Source organism: Biomphalaria glabrata, chromosome 9 (assembly GCF_947242115.1).
Source record: "Biomphalaria glabrata chromosome 9, xgBioGlab47.1, whole genome shotgun sequence".
Lineage (NCBI taxonomy): Eukaryota > Metazoa > Mollusca > Gastropoda > Planorbidae > Biomphalaria > Biomphalaria glabrata.
The window spans coordinates 39596801-39619099 of record NC_074719.1 but is presented as its reverse complement, the minus strand read 5'-3'; the positions used below and the strand labels follow the sequence as shown (position 1 = coordinate 39619099).

The 22299-nt window shown below is 39.2% G+C and overlaps 2 protein-coding genes across 4 annotated transcripts in view; both read right to left on the bottom strand.

Moving 5' to 3' along the window:
* Nucleotides 1-4028, bottom strand: part of LOC106075000 (uncharacterized) — a 33976-nt gene extending 29948 nt beyond the window's left edge. For both annotated transcript variants that reach the window (XM_056042233.1, XM_056042231.1), the window contains exon 1: nt 3871-4028. In XM_056042233.1, the coding sequence (XP_055898208.1) occupies nt 3871-3922 (52 nt within the window). In that variant the 5' untranslated portion in view covers nt 3923-4028. The remainder of the gene's footprint in view (nt 1-3870) is intronic.
* A 5681-nt stretch (nt 4029-9709) lies between these two features.
* On the bottom strand, nt 9710-21910 carry LOC106053062 (uncharacterized). 2 transcript variants are annotated; one of them, XM_056042203.1, is made up of 6 exons: nt 21754-21910; nt 14417-14555; nt 12352-12479; nt 10843-11008; nt 10481-10632; nt 9710-9851 (listed from the first exon to the last, which is right to left on the bottom strand). In XM_056042203.1, exons 1-5 carry the CDS (start codon nt 21797-21799, stop codon nt 10500-10502), a joined length of 612 nt encoding a protein of 203 aa, XP_055898178.1. In that variant the 5' UTR covers nt 21800-21910; the 3' UTR covers nt 9710-9851; nt 10481-10499. The 2 variants fall into 2 exon arrangements, with proteins under 2 accessions (XP_055898178.1, XP_055898179.1); XM_056042204.1 differs by lacking the exon at nt 21754-21910 and adding an exon at nt 21632-21742.
* Between the last annotated feature and the right edge of the window lie 389 nt (nt 21911-22299).

The following is a 22299-nucleotide window of genomic DNA, read 5'->3' as shown; positions in this document are numbered from 1 at the left end:
GTCTTTATCTCCCCCTCTCTCCTTACATATGTCTTTATCTCCCCCTCTCTCCTTACATCTGTCTTTATCTCCCCCTCTCTCTTTACATCTGTCTTCATCTCCCCCTCTCTCCCTACATCTGTCTTCATCTCCCCCTTTCTCCCTACATCTGTCTTCATCTCCCCCTCTCTCCTTACATATGTCTTTATCTCCCCCTCTCTCCTTACATCTGTCTTCATCCCCCCTCTCTCCTTACATATGTCTTTATCTCCCACTCTCTCCTTACATATGTCTTCATCTCCCCCTCTCTCCCTACATCTGTCTTCATCTCCCTTTCTCTCCTTACATCTGTCTTCATCTCCCCCTCTCTCCCTACATCTGTCTTGATCTCCCTCTCTCTCCTTACATCTGTCTTCATCTCCCCCTCTCTCCCTACATCTGTCTTCATCTCCCCCTCTCTCCCTACATATGTCTTTATCTCCCCCTCTCTCCTTACATATGTCTTTATCTCCCCCTCTCTCCTTACATCTGTCTTTATCTCCCCCTCTCTCTTTACATCTGTCTTAATCTCCCCCTCTCTCCCTACATCTGTCTTCATCTCCCCCTCTCTCCTTACATCTGTCTTCATCTTCCCCATTTCTCCTTACATCTGTCTTCATCTCCCCCTCTCTCCTTACATCTGTCTTCATTTCCCCCTCTCTCCTTACACCTGTCTTCATCTCCCCTCTCTCCTTACATCTGTCTTCATCTCCCCTTTCTCCTTACATCTGTCTTCATCTCCCCCTCTCTCCTTACACCTGTCTTCATCTCCCCCTCTCTCCTTACATCTGTCTTCATCTCCCCCTCACTCCTTACATCTGTCTTCATCTCCCCCTCTCTCCTTACATATGTCTTTATCTCCCCCTTTCTCCTTACATCTGTCTTCATCTCCCCCTTTCTCCTTACATCTGTCTTCATCTCCCCCTTTCTCCTTACATCTGTCTTCATCTCCCCCTCTCTCCTTACATCTGTCTTCATCTCCCCTCTCTCCTTACATCTGTCTTCATCTCCCCCTTTCTCCTTACATCTGTCTTCATCTCCCCCTCTCTCCTTACACCTGTCTTCATCTCCCCCTCTCTCCTTACATCTGTCTTCATCTCCCCCTCACTCCTTACATCTGTCTTCATCTCCCCCTCTCTCCTTACATATGTCTTTATCTCCCCCTTTCTCCTTACATCTGTCTTCATCTCCCCCTTTCTCCTTACATCTGTCTTCATCTCCCCCTCTCTCCTTACATCTGTCTTCATCTCCCCCTCTCTCCTTACATCTGTCTTCATTTCCCCCTCTCTCCTTACACCTGTCTTCATCTCCCCTCTCTCCTTACATCTGTCTTCATCTCCCCCTCTCTCCTTACATCTGTCTTCATCTCCCCCTCTCTCCTTACACCTATCTTCATCTCCCCCTCTCTCCTTACATCTGTCTTCATCTCCCCCTCACTCCTTACATCTGTCTTCATCTCCCCTTCTCTTCTTACATCTGTCCTTATCTCCCCCATTTCTCCTTACATCTGTCTTCATCTCCCTCTCTCTCCTTACATCTGTCTTCATTTCCCCCTCTCTCTTTACATCTGTCTTCATCTCCCCCTCTCTCCTTACATCTGTCTTCATCTCCCCCTTTCTCCTTACATCTGTCTTCATCTCCCCCTCTCTCCTTACATCTGTCTTCATCTCCCCCTCTCTCCTTACATCTGTCTTCATCTCCATTCATCTTCATTCATATTATGTCTCCGACAACCAATCTCGGTTTAAGCTAAATGTTTGCACAAATACCTCTTTTATCTGACCACACAAGTTTTAATTTAAAATATCCTTAGTTAATTAACTTTTGGTATTTAATCATTTGGTTTGGAAGGGGAAGACATTGTATTGGTCTGAATAGGTGGTATAAGCTGATTTAAATCCCTTTTGTAGGTCGCCGCTTTAAAGTAAGTTTAAAACAAACAAAGAAAATGCTTTATGGACACTCTCAAAGCTTCTCTGAAAGCGTTAAGCATAAACCCAGCCACCTGGTAGACAGAAATACATGACAGGGCATCATGACGTTGCGCTATGAAAACTGGCGCACAAATTACTGAGGAAAAGAGAACAGCGTCAGCGCTAAAGCAAAGGCAAAGCGCCAGAGAAGAAAAGCAAGGCCAATGACACTAGCTCCAGCTGGAATAACCTGCCCAGTGTGCAGCCGATCTTTCCGGGCACACATAGGTCTCGACAGCCACTGGAGGACGCACAAAACCCCAGTGCAAATCCCTCAGCCCCCTGGATGACAAAAGTGGTCATCATCGAACTACGATGGTCGAACTATATATATATATATATATACAATCTTCTGTTTTTAAAAGCGCTCACAAGCAGAGTGTTAGTTCTGTCGGCTTGAGAAGGCTTGATTTAGAACTCAGGTCCTTCACCCGTTTTTGTATATACTCATCCATTTTTCAAACTTGGTCCAGACAAGTGATAATGTTGAGAAAGCTAAAAGCATGGAATGGCGCTAAACAAAAACGATTGTTAAAAATTGTCTAACCGCAACGTTTTATTGTTATTGATGTATTACAAATTGAATGACACGACTGATCCAAATTAATTTCATAATGGCACTTCGTAACAGTTTTTTTTTTAAATACATGCTCTTCTTTCTTATTGACTTGCTCAATTACTACCTCAGACAAAATAGAGCCTCATGTCAGTGTCTTATTTGATCTACTCTCCTCGTAAACAAAGCTAAAGCATTCATGGAAGAGTTGCGTCGAACACGTAGTCTCAAGTTTTGCAAGAATGATTTTTTTGAAAAAAATGGTTCAGTTTTTATATATTGGGCAAGAAATTATAAAACAGACACAATCAACAACTATGTAACAGTCTGACCGAGAGGCTAAGTACGCTTGAGCGTGGCTTGGTTATCTATCAACGGTGTTCGAAGTTGGACACCCGACTCGATCAGAATTGTGTTTACTGAGAACCTAAAAGCAGCACGGAAAACTTTCTCCCAGATACCCCTCCTCCCCACTTCGTCCACAAAATTAGATTGGACCAAAGCGCTCTGAGCATGCTATAAACATGAAAGTAGCGTTATATAAAATCTATAATAATAATAATATTAATGCAGTTGTTCTTCAAACATTTGAAAATCTAAAGTTCCAATTCTTCATTTTCCCAGATGTTAAGAATATGAAAACAAGAGAAAAGGGAAATTATTGGTTATGTAAAGACAGGCAGATTTTATTTCTTTTATTAAACATAAAATACAATACAACATAAAAAGCATAATAATTTAGTGGTCGTATCCATCAAATTATTTATCACTTTAAACATGGACAGTGGTGACCAAGTGGTAAAGCGCTTTAGCCTCAGAATCAAACAGACTTCAGTTCATATTCCTATGAAGATTGGGATTTTGAACTTTTGAATGATTGTTCAATCTAGAAGAGATCCAAGCAGGTGTCATAGCAAATTAGAAAATGTGTAATTGTACATAATTGTAACTCTGCTCCTTCACCAATACCTTCCAATTGTCTTGACAGATGATTCGAAGACTTGTTCCTCAAAGCGATTAAAATCTCGCTCAAGCTTATTACTTCACCAAATAAAAAAGTCCAAGTGCTGTTCCAGATCCACTGCGACAGCCTCCTAACATGATATTTACTAGTCGGAGTGCAGGGTGCATCTTTCTCTTGCTCAATAATAAGAGAATCTCCTCATTTGGGAAAAAAGGAAGCTTATCTTTTAAGAAAGTCATGTCTCAGCCTACTTTTAAGCACAACACTGATAAACTTTCTAAACACAGATGCAGAAACATAGCTACAATAATATTAAAGAAATTTTAAATTAAAAAGCGAGCGTCATACAAAAGAATTACCTGAAACAGCCAGGAGTGAAGCAAGACAACACAGCAGCAGAGGGTAAAACATTTTCTGTTCTACAAACACAACGTCTTCAACGGACTGGTTCTGGAACGTTCTTCTCACGTCTGACGCAAGCACCAACTGACACGTATACAATTAGCTCGAGCAAACATATAATTAATTAAACAATAGCATTGAAAATCTGTACATTGACGGAGAAGTAGATCTCAAATGTTTGAATGTGGGGTCCCAGTTTATTTTTTTAAGTACTATTTTTTTTTTCGAATAGTATAAAATGCTTGGTGTGGTTTTGTTTTTACACGATTTTCTTTTACACAAGTTTCTTCAGACAATGCTGAAAATGAAATCAAATACACCCATCATAACGTGAGTTAAGCCTAGAACGGGGGTGGGCAACCTTTTTCTATCGAGGGCCGCATACAAAAATTAGGATTTGGGGGCCGTATATATATATATATGTTCTTATAACTTAGAATAATACGCTAGCTGCTTTTCAATGTATATGTGTACTCCTGTACTGTATTATACAACTAGCCTGCCAGTTTTCATCGTTGTGACTGCTGACAAATTACAGTCAGTCAGCATCGACCTGCTCTTTCACTTCTTTATTTTGTTTCAAACAAGAAAATTCTTGATCCCAGAAATATGTGGACCAAAAGCTTAGCATCAAAAATTCTTCTTTTAAGTGTGGAAATACAGCTTCTGTCACTAATAAAATACCCGCGGAAGAACTGATTGAAACTTCTCTTTTAGATCATAATTTGCTTTGAAGTATGTCCTGTGGAGCTGAATCAGCTTCTGCACTAAATGGTGAACTGAGGATGTTGAAAACTGGTTCCAAGTTCTTGACGTCAAAAAATTTGCCTTCAAATTCCATAACAAGGAATTCAAATAAGTTGTCAAGACTCATTTCCTCTCTAATATACGTATGTGTATTACTAAATGTACCCAAGTCCCAAAACGACAGATACAACGACAGAATACAGATTCAGAATGCCAATTCACAGACATATAACATGTTTATTACGTAAGCTGTACTATAATACAGAATCAGTTCAGACATTTGAAATATACAGTATCAATTAAAAATATAACAGCTTAATATTCCATAGACTGAATAGTGACAACACAGAAAAATAATTAGAGTCTACACTTCGACTATATCTAAATCCAAAAGTCCAACTGTCCTGGACTAAGAACAAAACCACGCTGCCTTATTATGAGTTACATTATATTCAACAAAAACATCTCAACAAGTAAAACAATCCAAAACAATAACAGTTTTGAAGTCAACAACCTGAATTGCCCCCCCCCCCCCCCTTCTCCTATACAGTAAAATGGAGACCCAGGCTGACCAGAACTCAGTCCTGACATAAGTCTTGTATTTTTCAACAATTTCACTAAAACAATATTCACATTTTATCAAATGAAAATGATAAAACCTGTTTTCACTTGCTTGCCTAGTGAAATGGGACAGTCTCGTTTAAAGAGATTAAACATGTACATTTAATTTATTGTAATACTTTTAATAAAAACATGAAGTCTATCTTCCACTTTTCATTACAAATATTAATACAAAGAAAGCGCAGTCAATATCCTTCAAAGAACACAACAATGTATTCCTTAAGATCCCATATTCTTCTCTATACCTCGCCCATGCTAAGCCAGTGGATACTACTGTAGTACTGAACATAGAAATGTTTTACTTCTTGCAACTGAATGATGTTAAGTCCCTTAGTTCTGATAGGCTTGAACGCTGAGATAATTTGGTCAATAATATGTTCAATATTTACGTGCATCTCATAGGATACAATTCTACTTGTCACAACACGTTAGAAAACCCGAAATAAATTCGGATGAATAAGAGCCACAAAAAAAAAAAATTCTGATGGTCTTAGGCGACCCCTGGCAAATGGTCATTCGTCCCCATGGGGGTTGAGATTCGCAGGTTGAGAACCCTTGATGTAGACTTCAGTGGTTCCCAAACTTATTTGTCTCGTAGACCCCTTGCCATGTTTTCTGATTTTCGGCAGACCCCCGTCACCCCCTACTTAACTTGTATTGCATTTTTGCAAATTCATCAACATTTTTTTTTAAAACGAATTTCTAACTATGTTGAGTTGAATATTGAAAAGTTCATTTAAAGCAACATTAAAATTTATAGAGATCTATCTTTTTTATTGCTAAAATTCAAATTTTAACAAACTAAAATAGTATTTAATATTTATTACTGGAATCAACAAACACACTGATTTTTTTTAAAAAATATCCTTGCTACAGATATTATGTTTCATATAGGAATTTCTTGTTCTATGAAGTAGTCCTATAAACGTTAAATATTAATTAATTATTTTTTTTGTCTTAAATATCATTGTAAAAGTTTTGGCAAAGAGTTTCTCGTTTATTTCTCGATCTTTCACGTGTGGCTTAAATATTGGGTCCGCAGAACTGTTTTTACTAACAGGAGAAGGGGCAAAAACGAGTAACTGGCGCCTAAACCAGTAAGCTTCGAGCAGGAAAGGCTTATTAACCTTGGCTTGCTACCCACCTAGCAGAAGGCAAACTGAATTGAAACCTCTCCTGCCTTGCAACTATACTCAAATATGGGCAAGGTTTTGTGGGTATACCCTGAAGTAGAAAAAGGAGCCGGCAACCCTTAGGCAGTTTGCAGCATGAGAAATATTTAAAGGATTAACTGAGGTACAACTAATATATTAGTGTATGAAAGAGTTACATTAATGGAATGTAAACATTTAAGTCAAGACTTGCTAGGCTTAAATGACATCCATGATCGTAGACCCCCGTGGACATCTTATCGACCCCCAATTTATTTTTTCACTTTCGTAGACCCCTTGGAAGTCTTCTTAGACCCCTGGGGGTCTATTTAGACCACTTTGGGAATCACTGGTGTAGAGTGTGCACCACGTGTTCTAAACAGGATGAGCCTTCTTCCTAATGAACAAAGGGACATCATTCTGATAACAAAGAAAATTTGGATTGTCTAGATTTCTTCATTCGTTTGTTCTTTTATCTTATAGAGGAAAATTAAATAATGATTTTAAAATCAATATTTAATTAAACATCTATTAATAACATTTTAATTAAAGTTTGTATTCTTTACATTTTTTTTTCATTTATCCATCCACCCTGTCAAACATCCATATTCACATTTTATCTTTTTTGTCAATCCATCCACCCATCCATCCATCAATGCATCTGTTTATCAATCCATATAACTATCCACCCTATCAACCATCCATTTCCTCATTCATCTTTTAATCAATCCACCTATCCATTTATCCATCCATCCATCCGTTAATTCATCTGTTAATCAATCCATTTAATTATCCATCCACCCTAATAACCATCCGTTATCCCATTTTCTCTTTTTTCAATCCATCCATCCACAATTTTCCACTTCCATGTATCCATACAGTCATCCACCTTCCCATTGGTCCATCCATTCATCTATGTTTGTAAAATGTTTAAATGTTTCGGATGTTTCTTTAAGAGTTGAAGAAAATGCACATCCTAGTTCAAAACCTTCCGCAGGACGACAGGGGATGACACCGGGAAGGTTAGGAACCTGGGACCATCAAGACGACCTAACGACTGTCCAGCGCGCATACAGCACGACCATGCAGCCATCCCTATTACTGTGTCACTCTGACCCACCTGCGGATCTTGGACATAGGAATTAAAAATACACACAGATTTACATGGTTTGTTTTGTTAGAAACTTTTATCTGTAATTGATTTTCAGTAAACGTAGTTTAGTAAAGAATTGTTCTCCTGCCCTGTCTCAAGTGACAAACAAACAAACAAGAACTCTTTTGTTTGAACTAATCGAGCACACGTTTTTAATTACGTCCAGAGACTCCATTCCATACACTTACTGCTCTAAAAAGTGACACAAGAAATCGTGTATTGATAAATTCTGAGAGCTAGATTTCATACGAATACATGTTCGTTTTGAGGTGTGAAGCATTTAGAGATAAAATTTAGAGTTATAAAAGAGAGATCATAGATTACGTAAAAAGGCGTATCTTTTTATAGGGCTAGACTTCATCACGCAGATACAGACACTGGAAATATTTGTAAAAAAAAATAATTTAATTGTCGTTTTTAAACATTGTTATTTTTATATATTTATATAAGAGAGAGAGAGAGAGAGAGAGAGAGGAAGAGCTACATTGTTTGGAAACCCTTAAGAATGGAGCTTCAATGTTAATAAAACATTGTGTTCCAACTATAAAACTATAATTTGGCAACCAGACAGGAAAGTCTGACTTATATTTTATACATCATCACATTGCAAATGAAATGATGTTCTCAATTTAGAGAAACTTATAATACATCGCTGAGGAAAATAATATATCATAGCTATATAGTGTTATGACATGATTAGGAATTAGTTATTTGTTTCGGGAATAAGGGGAAAGTTTTAATTAGCGACAAGTGACGTGACAGATCTTTAAAAAATAAGAACGCTCTAAGTGACGCTAAAAGGAAGACGCTTCTTGTAGAGTAGTAGACTTGAGTACGACATTATTGACATCGGACGATTCCCTTCTTGAGTATTAAACATATTTGTAGAACAACATATCAGCGTCGACTACATATTTGATTGTTTCGGCCTTTCGCCAGTGTTACTGAAGTAGTTTAGTTCAGCGTTACTTCCAGTCAGATCTACACTAGACTGATTGCCAAGAATCAACACCGCGCGGAGGCCTTAACAATAGACAGTGTGACCGAGCATTTCATCCCCCGGTCACTTCAATGTCTGTCACTTCATCCATAGTCATTTCATCTCCGGTCACTTCATCCTTAGTCACTTCATCCCTGGTCATTTCATCCTTAGTCACTTCATCCCTGGTCATTTCATCCCCGGTCACTTCATCCTTAGTCACTTCATCCCTGGTCACTTCATCCCCGGTCACTTCATCCTTATTCACTTCATCCCTGGTCATTTCATCCCCGGTCACTTCATCCCTGGTCACTTCATCCCCGGTCGCTTCATCCTTAGTCACTTCATCCCTGGTCATTTCATCCCCGGTCATTTCATCCCTGAACTTCTTAGAAAGAACTTCTAAGTACTGCCGTTTATATGAAAATTACGAGATGTATCTCCTTTTCTGCTATGTTACACAATATTAATTCATTAGTACTAAATGATTAACTAATTGGCTATATTTTGGATTGATTCGTGTCTTTCGGGTTTAATGAATAAATACGCAAAGTTTTAACTTAATCCGAAAATGGGACATAGAAATCAAAACATGTTCAAACTTTTACTTCAAAGAAAGAGAGACAAACAGACAAAATGAGTTTATATAAAATTTGTAATTATTGAGAATCATTACCTTTATAAAGGAGTAATTATTTTAAAACAAATTTTTATGCTATTTATATATTTATTCAAGACATTCACTACAATCAAAGAATACAAAATTGATTTTTTTTTGTTAAAGGTTTATGACATCTGTAAGAATAGGGTACATAGTATTTCAAAACACTATTTGGACGCTTAGGAAATTGTGCAATATAAATTTATGTATTTATCAGTGTAGATATAGATAGAGTTGGGATTTTTAATACAATATGTAAATTAAAAAAAAAAATTGTTTCGTTTCTCTATTTCGTTTGGAGCCACAAAACAATCACTTCATTGACGGTCCACTGACTATCTAAGGCCTGAACTATCCGTGAAATGATACAAAATATCATTTTTTTTAAACTCAGTTTCTTGATTTGTGTCAACTAGACATCTACGTTATTATTTATCCAAACTAGACATCTACGTTATTATTTATCAAAAAAAAAAAATACTAGTGAATTTTTTTGAATGTTTAATTTCGTAAATTAGTTATACTTTTACAAAAAAAAAGAGCACTTAAAACTTGCTTTTTGTCACGTATTCGAATTCTGTCTAGATGTTGGAGTTTGTTTTCAGTCCCTGACATCAAAAGATGATCTGAGGATGAAAAAAAAACAATTTGATTATTAGCACATTTATCTATAATGTTTAATTAACTTTTAAAAACATGATTTGTCATGAGTTTGTAGGTAATTATTGAAAACAAAAGATGGCTGTCTGATTGGTTGGTCTGCGCTCCGGAAGTCGTCCTGGCGGTTCTGGTTCCGAGCCATTCCCGCAGACCTGCGAGACCTTAAGGTTAGTTCGTAATAATCTTCATTTGAAGCGGAGCGCCAGAGCCATACAAGTTTAGTCGAAAAAACATTTACATGTATATAGTCAAAATATAATGTATAGTTCTATATTGATTGTTTCAATTTAGAGCAGCGACCTATAAAGGGGACTAATTCAGCTTCACTTAAGTACTACTTCTTTTTCTTGTTCGAGATACTAAACAAAATAATTAATTACCAATTGTTGATTAACTAATTGATATTTTTTGTATTAATTCTTATGTTGTCAGGTAAAAGAAAAAAAACTGCAAAATTAATTTCAGTTTGATCCGAGCTTGGGTGTCGGAGAAATCATGTGTACAGACTATTTACCAGACAGACAGACTAACAGACATAGTTGATATAAATTTAGTAAAAAAACAGCTTTTGAGCTATGGCTGTTAAAATACTTACCATTTTCTATAGTACTAAATTAGCAGTTGCCCGCCAGTTCTGGGGTAGAGGCCTGATTGAGCTCCCACAATCTATCCATGACTGGACTTAATCCATCTCCGCATGTAGTGGTCAGAGCACCATTGACGCAAGTTTTTAGAGTAGACAAGAATCTGCATATAAATATGCAAAATAGAATCCGCATTTATATATAAATATTCTAGTTATTTTTAGAACATTTTAGATTGAAAGTTTTCGGGGTACAAATACATGTTCTATACTAAAATTACTAATTTGAGAAGCGATAATGTATTTTTCTTATTAGTTGCAAAAGAATACATTATTGATGTTAAAAGATTTAGAAATTTATAAGAATAACTTACGGACACATGTTGATGTTTTCTAAAAATCGACCTTCGCTTATTTCCTTTAGCGCTTGAACCTGGAACTCTGTCTGAAATGTTTCGAAGCAGACCTGAAGGTCGTTTAAGGCCGAGTTCTGCACATCTTCCTCACTGGCACATGGAGAGTTGGACAATGTCGTTAGAACTGGACACGAGAGAAGATTACTTCATTTAAAAAGTTAGGAATGGTATTTACTTTTGAAGAATGAACCAAATTGTTTGTGGTCAGTGTAAACTTTTTGTAAAAAAAAAGTAAAGTTCCCTTTTCAGACCTTGTGGTCTGTAGTGCTGATTATATATAGGTCATCTGTTTCTGTAGTCTACGGTTAAGGAGGGTGTCACGTGGCCAGCACAACGACCAACCGCCTTTACTTTTCTCCAACTAATGTCAGCTACCCAATTAGAGCTGGGTGGACTCAGAGGCGCCCGAGAATCCAGAAATCGAAAGCCCCAGTCTTCACCAGGATTCGAACCCAGAACCCCAGTTCGGAAGCCAAGCGCTTTACCGTTCAGGTCATTACATATTTTGATTGCTGCCACTAGTCTTTTTTCATACAACGTTAGAGAAACAATAAAGATGATTATTATACATAAAGTTATATGTTATTGTTATAAACACTACTCCTTTGTCTATAAAAAGTACAGATAATGCAATCAAACTAGAACCACTTCTAAATACACAATATTTTATAATAGTTCTAATTACATATTTACCCATGTCCCCTAACGATGGACATATTGTACTAAAATCATTTACTATATAATATCTCTTCATGCCTATTAAAAGTGGATGTTTTCTTTTTCTCCTAGCATCTTTCTTTCATACTCCCCTTCCTATAGTTCACTTCTGTTTTGTTATATAAATACGTGTGTAATGTCCATTTATCAATAGGATCTAAAGAAACAAATGTTGTAATACAGTTTTTAATTCAAAGTTTGGTTTGACTTTAGCTGACAGTGCTGTTGATCTTCACTTCAAGTACCAATGACTGTACTTAACCACAAATATTTGTATATTTTGTAGTATCATTTTTGGACACATAAAGATTTCTCTTTTTTTAACAGACACAAATTAATGTAATTTTTTTTTTCATTTATTTCCCGATTGTCTATTTTAAAACTTTAGCTAAATCTTTATATATGTATAGAGAGAAAGAGAAATAGAACGAGAAAAAGAGAAAGAGAGAGAGAAATGGGGAGATGAAAACGAGTGCGTGAGAGAGACAAATTTCATATAAAAAGAAAAAGAAAAAAAAATTACCAGGCAAAATGTATAGAGAAAGTTATATAAGATAGAGAGAAAGAAAGAGAGAGAGAAAAAAAGAGAAAGAAAAAAAAAGAGAGAGAAAGAAAGAGAGAGAGAGAGAAAGAAAGAGAAAGAAAAAAACAAAAAAAAAGAGAGAAAGAAAGAGAGAGAGAGAGAGAGGAAGAAAGAGAAAGAAAGAAAGAGAAAGATAAAGAGAAAGGAAGCGATTAAGAAAAACTAACCATCATTTCCTTCGTCCGAGCACAGAAACTCGAGCGTATCCACAAAGCTATTGGCTACATCCACTGCTGTAGTGTCCTCGCAATCGCCTTTATAGTGCTCCACACACACCTGGACCGCATCTTGTTGCCTGAGACATAAAACAATTAAATACGTTTTTTAGTCGGTCAAATTAAAATGTATCAAATTTTCTATAAACAAACAGAAGATCAAACTGAAGGTTAAAATACGTATACAGATTAGTATGTCTTCCCCTTAGTATTCTAATCTCTAATTTTGATTTATTGTATTTAATATTCCATGGGATATTTTGTTAATCTAAAAGTTTAATGGATGTGCCTCGCATGACTTAGATTATAATACTCGTCTTGATTTCACTTTGTGAGGGAAACATACAATTAGATATAGCCTGTAGATGACACACTTGTTAGTATGAATAAATGCATCCGATATCCTGCTACTCAATGACGAACCCAAATTTTCAACTCTATAAAATCGAATAGCAAAACTTTTTAAAAGGGGGATAATTACATTTATTGTATAAGAAGAGGGTGGATGCTATTTATTTTGTTAGATATGAACAAGTATTTATTCACTGGCGGTGCCAGGGTCGAGTTTCGTTAAAGAGAAACAAAATTCAGTGTAGTCTCTTTATTATCAGTGTCCAGTGAGGTATCTGTGGGGTCAGTTGCTATTATCCCCTCAGGTAATACTGCCCCACACGACAGCCAATACTGTTCAATTTGAATGTACAAACTTTTAACCGTGACAACGGTACCGCCGTATCAACTCTTGTCTGATTCTGTACTAGTGTCTTCACCTCGTCCGTAACTCTCTTGCACTAGGTTCAACTGTTCATTACTGACTTTTCACACTGGGCTCGTTTTGTCGGACTTGTTCGTAGATCAAGACTTTGTCTCTATGGCGCCGTACAGAACTCACCGATGAACTGTACTGAACTAGTCCGTCTGTAGTGAACTAAGCCGTCTGAGATGCGACACCTTCGCTCTTAATATAAGGTTCTGAATGTCTTTTAAAAAGCGACGGAAAAAGACTTGATCCTTCTGGTTGATCACATGATTATATCTGACGAGACAGACCTGCTTCTGTTCAGAACGCAGATCCTTCCAAAAACGTCGTCGTGTCGTCACTCGTCGAGACTGACAGTCGCCAGTTTTTACGGATGACTGCTCGTCCAGCGCTGGCATGTGTACTTTGTGACAGCACACTACTCACACACACACTGACACCTATACCAATCACCACCAGAATTATAACAATATCAATAAAAACTGTGTAGACGAGTTATTCATGCAAAGTTATAGAATGTGCCGTAACAACAGCAATGAAACTGTTCTTCAATGGATTCCGGCACACATTGAATTAAAAGGCAATGAAAAAGCAGACATAAAGATGGAAGAAGAAAAAAAACAAAAAATAAAAATTCCTCTCTGCCCTGAAGAAAAAATTAAAATAATAGAGTGTAGAAGAAATGAGAATTGAACCAGCTCACATCCCAAAGGACGCCTAATATAAGCTATCTCGACATGACCAAAGCAAAATATTTCGACTCAGAACTGGACACAATGAGACAACATATGTTCCGAAACCTAAAGTCGCGACGAGCGAAACCTGCCCTTGTGGAGCATCACCAGAGAAATTTGACCATTTACTTTAAAGCTGCATTCTACATCAAGAGACCAGAACAAGACTCTGGCCTCAAAACCCTTGTATATAAAAAAAAAACATGTAGAAATGCACTATCTGGAAACCACAGCGCGGTTTTTGTCAGATATACGATTAATGATCTGAACCCTCCGACTTGTAAAATGAGAACAAAAAAAAAGTACAATGTGTCTATTTGTTGGGTTACTTAAAACACAGTTATGAATAAGTATTTTTAAAAAATGGCATGCTATAAGACTGCGTGTAGAAGATACCTGTTTCCTATTTAATGACAAAATGATTCGATGACCTACTTACTGACAGAATGATTCAATGACCTATTTACTGACAGAATGATTCGATGACCTACCTACTGACAGAATGATTCGATGAACTACTTACTGACAGAACTGATCGTAATTGTCTTGGTCTGTCAAGGAAAAGACACTCATGATGTTAGTTGGATCAAAGCCACTGATGATGGAGATGCATTCTTTAAGCTCCGTGCACTCTTGACCTCGCTTTGCCATGTGCAAACCCTCTGAAATACATTTTGTTTCAATTACATTAACAATACAAATGTTTGATCCATAGAAGGAAATCTAGCGTGGCAGCTGAGTGATAAATCTAGCGTGGCAGCTGAGTGATAAATCTAGCGTGGCAGCTGAGTGATAAATCTAGCGTGGCAGCTGAGTGATAAATCTAGCGTGGCGGCTGAGTGGTAGATCGCTTGGCTGCCGAACTGGTGGATCTGAGTTCATATCCCAGTTATTTTGTAATTTCACGGGACGCCAAGTCCATCCGACTTAAATCATCATCTGACAGATTATGATCGTTGTGCTGGCCACATAACACCCTACTTAGGTGGCTCCAATAGATTTCAAGGTCTGAAAGGGGTATCCTTACCTACCTCTTTTCCATAGAATTGAGAAGCTGTTACCTTGTGTTGGCATTTAATTTTTTCCATAGTTTTAGTCTAATTATTACACTTTTAAATTATTAACAGTTGAAAATGTTGTTTACCTGTACCACAATAATCAATTAGACATGATATGTTTAAAACAAATTAAGGCGTGTCTTTGGATCCAACGAACCATGGAAATGTCCCTAACTCACTTAATTGAGAAATCTCAGCAGTTCTTCTGCTTTAAGATTTTTCAGAATTGAACATTATTTCATCGTTGCTGAAACCTCCAGGAGCACTGCAAGGGTTGGTGGCAGGTAAGGTTCGAACCCAGAGCCATCAAGACGACAGTCCGGAACATTACTATGTAGCCGTCATTCACGTTTTACTACACCCAGAAAGTCTTTTTATACCTTTTTAAGTCTGATGTTTAAATATCACTAAAACAAACTGAAAAATATCCGATAAATCGCCACCAATGGACTTAGAAAATGTTCAATTTTATACTTGATAAACGACAGAAGTCAGCGCTATGAATGTGTTGGAATCAAATATAGGCTATATCACTTAGTTCAGATCTCTTCCACATTTAGTAGAAACGTCTTTCCTACTTTACCAAGCCACTAACAAAGGAATATACCTAATCAGCGGCGTAGCAACTGTAGGTCCTACTTACATGGTTTGAGATTTCTGTTTTATAACATGGTAGTCTTACTTACAGGCTGACTAGATTTAAGTTTTATAACATGGTAGTCTTACTTACAGGTGACTAGATTTGAGTTTTATAACATGGTAGTCCTACTTATATGGTGACTAGATTTGAGTTTTATAACATTGTGACAAGTCGGATTAAGATATTGGCCGTTTTGGGTGTCTAGGGGATTTTATAGTTTGAGAATCCTTACTTGCACATATAAACTATAAGCACAGCGTTATAATGCAGGCAACAAATACTATATTTAGATGTAAACTTATGTACAGTTTATTATACAACATAAGATAATGAAAGGTGAAATGCTGTACAGATGCTAGAATGGGATCTAGCGTATTTACATTAGGAGACTATCATCATCAGATATTAGAACCAAGTGGTCTGAGTGTCATTAGGCTGGTTGCTTAGCTTTTGGTCCGGTGCTGCACTGGTGAGACGGGTGTGGCTGATACTGATGCTGTCTGCTGGTGGGCTGGCGTAGTGGATCCAGGCTCCGTGTGCAGTCCAACTTGTATGGTTGCAGAGCTAAGCTGCGTCTACCAATCAGTTAAGCCAGTGACGAGTCTGTGGCTAGCGTTGTTACTTGGACTCTTGAAGGATGAGTAGGTCTGATGTCTACAGATCTGGTGCCAGCAAATCTGCTATCAGCTTTAGGTTGCTAAGATTTCAGGCGGGTGTAGCCTATAGATAAAAGATTATCCATGATAAGAATGCACAAATATATACACAAATAATGTAGTAATAAATGCACAAACATATATATATACATTACTAAGTAAAATGGTTCTCAAGCACTTTACTAAGTTACATACCACCAATCCAAAGTGAAATAAGGGAATGAAAATAGTCTAGAGCTCAAGCAAGAGATAGATGTGCTCCCTGTCAGCTCTCCAGCGTGAATGAGATCGGACGACGAAGTTTGTCCATATACACGTGGATAGAAAGGGGGGGGGGTGAGTGGCGGGAGATAAGTGCAAAGGTGGTCTAGACTATCTGGCGTCTTTGACAAAGAGATCCTCGCTTGACCGTGACGGCGTTTCCGGGAGATAGACATTGCGCGAAGGCGCGAGTTGAAAGTCCAGGAAATCAGTCCAGGTGGTCAGAGTGGATTATGAAGGGGAGATTATCAGAGCTGGGTACATCAAGGGAGATTATACCTTGATAAAGGCTAGTGCCAGACGAACAGCGTTGCCCAAGGCGTTGAGTTGAATGGGCACTTTGAAGTGACCAGCCGCTCCCAACAAGGGGGGGGGGGTCAACGGATGTTTGCCAAGATAGGAAAAGGGGAGCGTACTCTTGTCAAGAGTCTAGTGTGGCACGTGTCAAAGCGGGGATAGTAAAATGTGACATCGATGCCAAAGGGGTGGGGTTGGATTGGAGGGGTGGTAGCTGTGTTTTTAGCGCTTGATTGGCTAAATTAATAAAATTGATGATTAATAGCGAGTAAATAAATTAATTAAATGCTTAGACCTGAGTGATACCTCGAGTGAGCTAAAACGGTTCGTCACAACCCTCCCCGCGTAAGATAGGTCTTGGTTAAAAGATCTATAAAGTGCTCACGTTGGTATCGTTCAAGTTTCGTCTACTGTCGGTCGTAGCATTTAAGAAAATTTTCCCAGTAGTTAAGAGGTTGCCAAGGTCCAGAGGGGTGTCCGTCCTAAGGGTCCGCTGTCGCCTATGTTCTGTCCGCAGGCGGATTGCCACGTGGAAGGGGCAATTCTGGAAACCTGGGGAAATAGGCCGGGTAGATAGGACTGGGTACATCTCCTTCTTGGGGCAGACCAGTAAGTGGGATGGGTGTTATGGCGGAGTGCCCAATGCGCGTATGTTGGACGGGGCTTATCTCTGAAGCCATAGTAAGGCGTTTCTTCGTGAGTGCGATTAATCGGCTTACCTCTAGTTTTCCAGACACGGTCAATGTCAGGGAAGAGTGGCCTTAAAGTGTGGGTGGAGCCGTGATGAGGCCCACTTTCATGAGAGTGAAAGTTTACTTTCCTCTGTGACTTCCTGGCAGGATCAGTGCCAGGGATGAGTGGTTGGATAGCTGAAGAGCGGGAGTTACAAGGACTCTCACGAGTGTAGGTATTTCGCTTACCTCGTGACTTCCTAGCAGTGCCAGTGCCAGGGATGAGCGGTTTGATTGCTGAGGAGCAGGAGTTAAACGGACCTTCACGAGTGTAGTTATTACGCTTACCTCGTGATTTCCCGGCAGTGTCAGTGCCAGGGTGGCGCGGCTTGAGCTTGGCTGAGGGGCCAGTAAAGGATTTGTTAGAGTGGCGACAAGGGCTTCCAACCGGCTGGTTGCTGCCACCTTTCTGCTTTGTCGTTCTACCGACGGGCAGAGAGAAGTATGGTTTATTGACAACTCCTAGAGGTATGTACCTGGAGCCTAGAATGAAGTCATACACTGGCGATTCCATGACAACTGCCTCAATGGTACCATGCACGTACTTGCACTCTACGTGGACCCTAGCAATAGGAAGAACCTTTGGAGGGATCTCACGGTCAATGGACTGAATCGTCACAGTTCTATCTGTGAGATCAGCTGGGTCAACCAGTGCTTTGCAGATAACTGAACTTACCGCACAGCCTGTGTCAAATAAGGATCGGACGTACCGCCCATTTACCAGAATGGTCTCTATCCCAGGGGGAGATGAGACAGGTTGAGGAAGTAGCGGTAAGACTTCCGTTTTCGTTAGGCCAAGAGCAGTGGGTTCAGGGGCCACAGTCAGTGTTGATATGACGTATGGGTCGCCCGCTGTTCTATCAGTCTGTGTTTGCTGATTAGTCACAGAGGGTTTGAGGACCGAGGTCATTACTGAAATGGTCTGTGGGGCCTGCTGCTTTTGGCGGTTGCGGTTAGATTTGCGGCTACGCATGCTGTTGTTGCAGTCATGGTAGGCTTGGCTAGGTTTGTTGCCACGCGTGCTGTTGTTACAGTCACGGTGGGCTTCGTTCTGGTTATGACGAGGCTTACTTGCTGGGCGATTACAGATTTCGTGCGTGGCTGGTTGTTGGATTGGTGCTTTTTTAGGTGGGGTTTTGCTCGAGGGCAATTGCTGGATTGGGGCATCACAGAGGCTATTAGACTGAGCAGGAGGGTCGGGCTGAGTAGACAATGTGGTATTGTTGAGAGGAGGGGTATCAGGCATGAATGTTTCATCCTTAGCAGTAACTTCTGTGTCCGTTTGGGCAGTGTACCCGGTTGGGGCATGAGCCATGGTCTTACTCTCCTCTGCATCCTGGTCTTGTCTTGCGGATGTGCTGTTCAGCTCCAAACTCTGCGGTCTATAGCTGTCTCTGATTTCTGGTATTTCCTGCTCATGGGCTTTGTCCAATTCTTCCCTTTCTTGCTCGAATAGTCTTCCTTTAGCTTTAGCTACTTCTGTTTCCCTTCTCTCTCTTTCCATAGCTATTTCATGTTTCCTTTTCTTCTCCTCCTCAAATTCTGCCCTCACAAATTCTTTCTGCTTTGCCTCATCGTCATATATGAGGGCCGCGAGTTCTCTGAGTTCAGCTATTTTTTGTTCCATGTCAGAGTCCGCTTTGGAGCGTGTGCCACTGGCCATGGTGGTGAGGGGTGCTAGGATGGTGAGTGGTGGGTAATGAGGGGGGGAAAAGCGGAAGGTAGAGTAAGAGGTGGAGACGATGACGGAGCTGCTGAAAGCAATTACTTAAGAGTAATAGGAAAGGTGGTATTAACCTTTGTTTGGTGCTTAAGAACCTGTAAAAGAAGTACAATTACAGCAATACAAAATTAGAAAATTAAAATAGCTCTGAATGACACTCTTTAGTCTTGTGCTCTAACAATGATGATAGTTAAAATACTGGGGAGTTGCCTGCTGTGCTTGCAGTATTAGTTGGGTAAATCCCGGACGAGGCTCGCCATTGTGACAAGTCGGATTAAGATATTGGCCGTTTTGGGTGTCTAGGGGATTTTATAGTTTGAGAATCCTTACTTGCACATATAAACTATAAGCACAGCGTTATAATGCAGGCAACAAATACTATATTTAGATGTAAACTTATGTACAGTTTATTATACAACATAAGATAATGAAAGGTGAAATGCTGTACAGATGCTAGAATGGGATCTAGCGTATTTACATTAGGAGACTATCATCATCAGATATTAGAACCAAGTGGTCTGAGTGTCATTAGGCTGGTTGCTTAGCTTTTGGTCCGGTGCTGCACTGGTGAGACGGGTGTGGCTGATACTGATGCTGTCTGCTGGTGGGCTGGCGTAGTGGATCCAGGCTCCGTGTGCAGTCCAACTTGTATGGTTGCAGAGCTAAGCTGCGTCTACCAATCAGTTAAGCCAGTGACGAGTCTGTGGCTAGCGTTGTTACTTGGACTCTTGAAGGATGAGTAGGTCTGATGTCTACAGATCTGGTGCCAGCAAATCTGCTATCAGCTTTAGGTTGCTAAGATTTCAGGCGGGTGTAGCCTATAGATAAAAGATTATCCATGATAAGAATGCACAAATATATACACAAATAATGTAGTAATAAATGCACAAACATATATATATACATTACTAAGTAAAATGGTTCTCAAGCACTTTACTAAGTTACATACCACCAATCCAAAGTGAAATAAGGGAATGAAAATAGTCTAGAGCTCAAGCAAGAGATAGATGTGCTCCCTGTCAGCTCTCCAGCGTGAATGAGATCGGACGACGAAGTTTGTCCATATACACGTGGATAGAAAGGGGGGGGGGTGAGTGGCGGGAGATAAGTGCAAAGGTGGTCTAGACTATCTGGCGTCTTTGACAAAGAGATCCTCGCTTGACCGTGACGGCGTTTCCGGGAGATAGACATTGCGCGAAGGCGCGAGTTGAAAGTCCAGGAAATCAGTCCAGGTGGTCAGAGTGGATTACGAAGGGGAGATTATCAGAGCTGGGTACATCAAGGGAGATTATACCTTGATAAAGGCTAGTGCCAGACGAACAGCGTTGCCCAAGGCGTTGAGTTGAATGGGCACTTTGAAGTGACCAGCCGCTCCCAACAAGGGGGGGGGGGGGTCAACGGATGTTTGCCAAGATAGGAAAAGGGGAGCGTACTCTTGTCAAGAGTCTAGTGTGGCACGTGTCAAAGCGGGGATAGTAAAATGTGACATCGATGCCAAAGGGGTGGGGTTGGATTGGAGGGGTGGTAGCTGTGTTTTTAGCGCTTGATTGGCTAAATTAATAAAATTGATGATTAATAGCGAGTAAATAAATTAATTAAATGCTTAGACCTGAGTGATACCTCGAGTGAGCTAAAACGGTTCGTCACAAACATGGTAGTCCTACTTACAGGCTGACTTGATTTGAGTTTTATAACATGGTAGTCTTACTTACAGGCTGACTAGATTTGAGTTTTATAACATGGTAGTCTTACTTACAGGCTGACTAGATTTGAGTTTTATAACATGGTAGTCCTACTTACAGGCTGACTAGATTTGAGTTTTATAACATGGTAGTCTTACTTACAGGCTGACTAGATTTGAGTTTTATAACATGGTAGTCTTACTTACAGGCTGACTAGATTTGAGTTTTATAACATGGTAGTCTTACTTACAGGCTGACTAGATTTGAGTTTTATAACATGGTAGTCCTACTTACAGGCTGACTAGATTTGAGTTTTATAACATGGTAGTCTTACTTACAGGCTCACTAGATTTGAGTTTTATAACATGGTAGTCTTACTTACAGGCTGACTTGATTTGAGTTTTATAACATAATAGTTCTACTTACAGGCTGACTAGATTTGAGTTTTATAACATGGTAGTCCTACTTACAGGCTGACTAGATTTGAGTTTTATAACATGGTAGTCCTACTTACAGGCTGACTAGATTTGAGTTTTATAACATGGTAGTACTACTTACAGGGTGACTAGATTTGAGTTTTAAAACATAATAGTTCTACTTACAGGCTGACTAGATTTGAGTTTTATAACATGGTAGTTCTACTTACAGGCTGACTAGATTTGAGTTTTATAACATGGTAGTCCTACTTACAGGGTGACTAGATTTTAGTCTTATACCACTTAGCGTACGGGACGTGGCCCACCATCACATAGTTGCACCCAGGCCCACAGGTACCTTGCTACGCCACTGTATCCAATGTTAACAAAACTTACCGCACGCAACAATAAATACAACGAAGCTTATATACACTAAATACATTTTGTATGTAATGTTTTGCAGTCACACCATAAAAACTCCTGGTCTCCTGTTAACGTTTATATAGATTTCCAGCATAGCTCAGAGTCATTAACTCTCTTGATTATGATTGCGCAGCTAATACCAAGGGCAAGTACGTATAGTAAAATTACAATAAAGTGGAAGCCCAGAGATGTAGTTAGGTAAATGGTAATGATCAGAGTTAGGTACAGCAGTAAATGCCATATTAAATGAACTAGTTTCCTATGATCACACTAGAACAGTGGTTCTTAACTTTGTCCTAAGTTTGACCATATGCTTTGCAAATTACATGATTCTGTTTCTTTCAAAGAATTATAGGTAGATTGATAGATAGATAGATAGATAGATAGATAGATAGATAGATAGATAGATAGATAGATAGACAGACAGACAGACAGACAGACAGACAGACAGACAGACAGACAGACAGACAGACAGACAGATAGATAGATAGATAGATAGATAGATAGATAGATAGATAG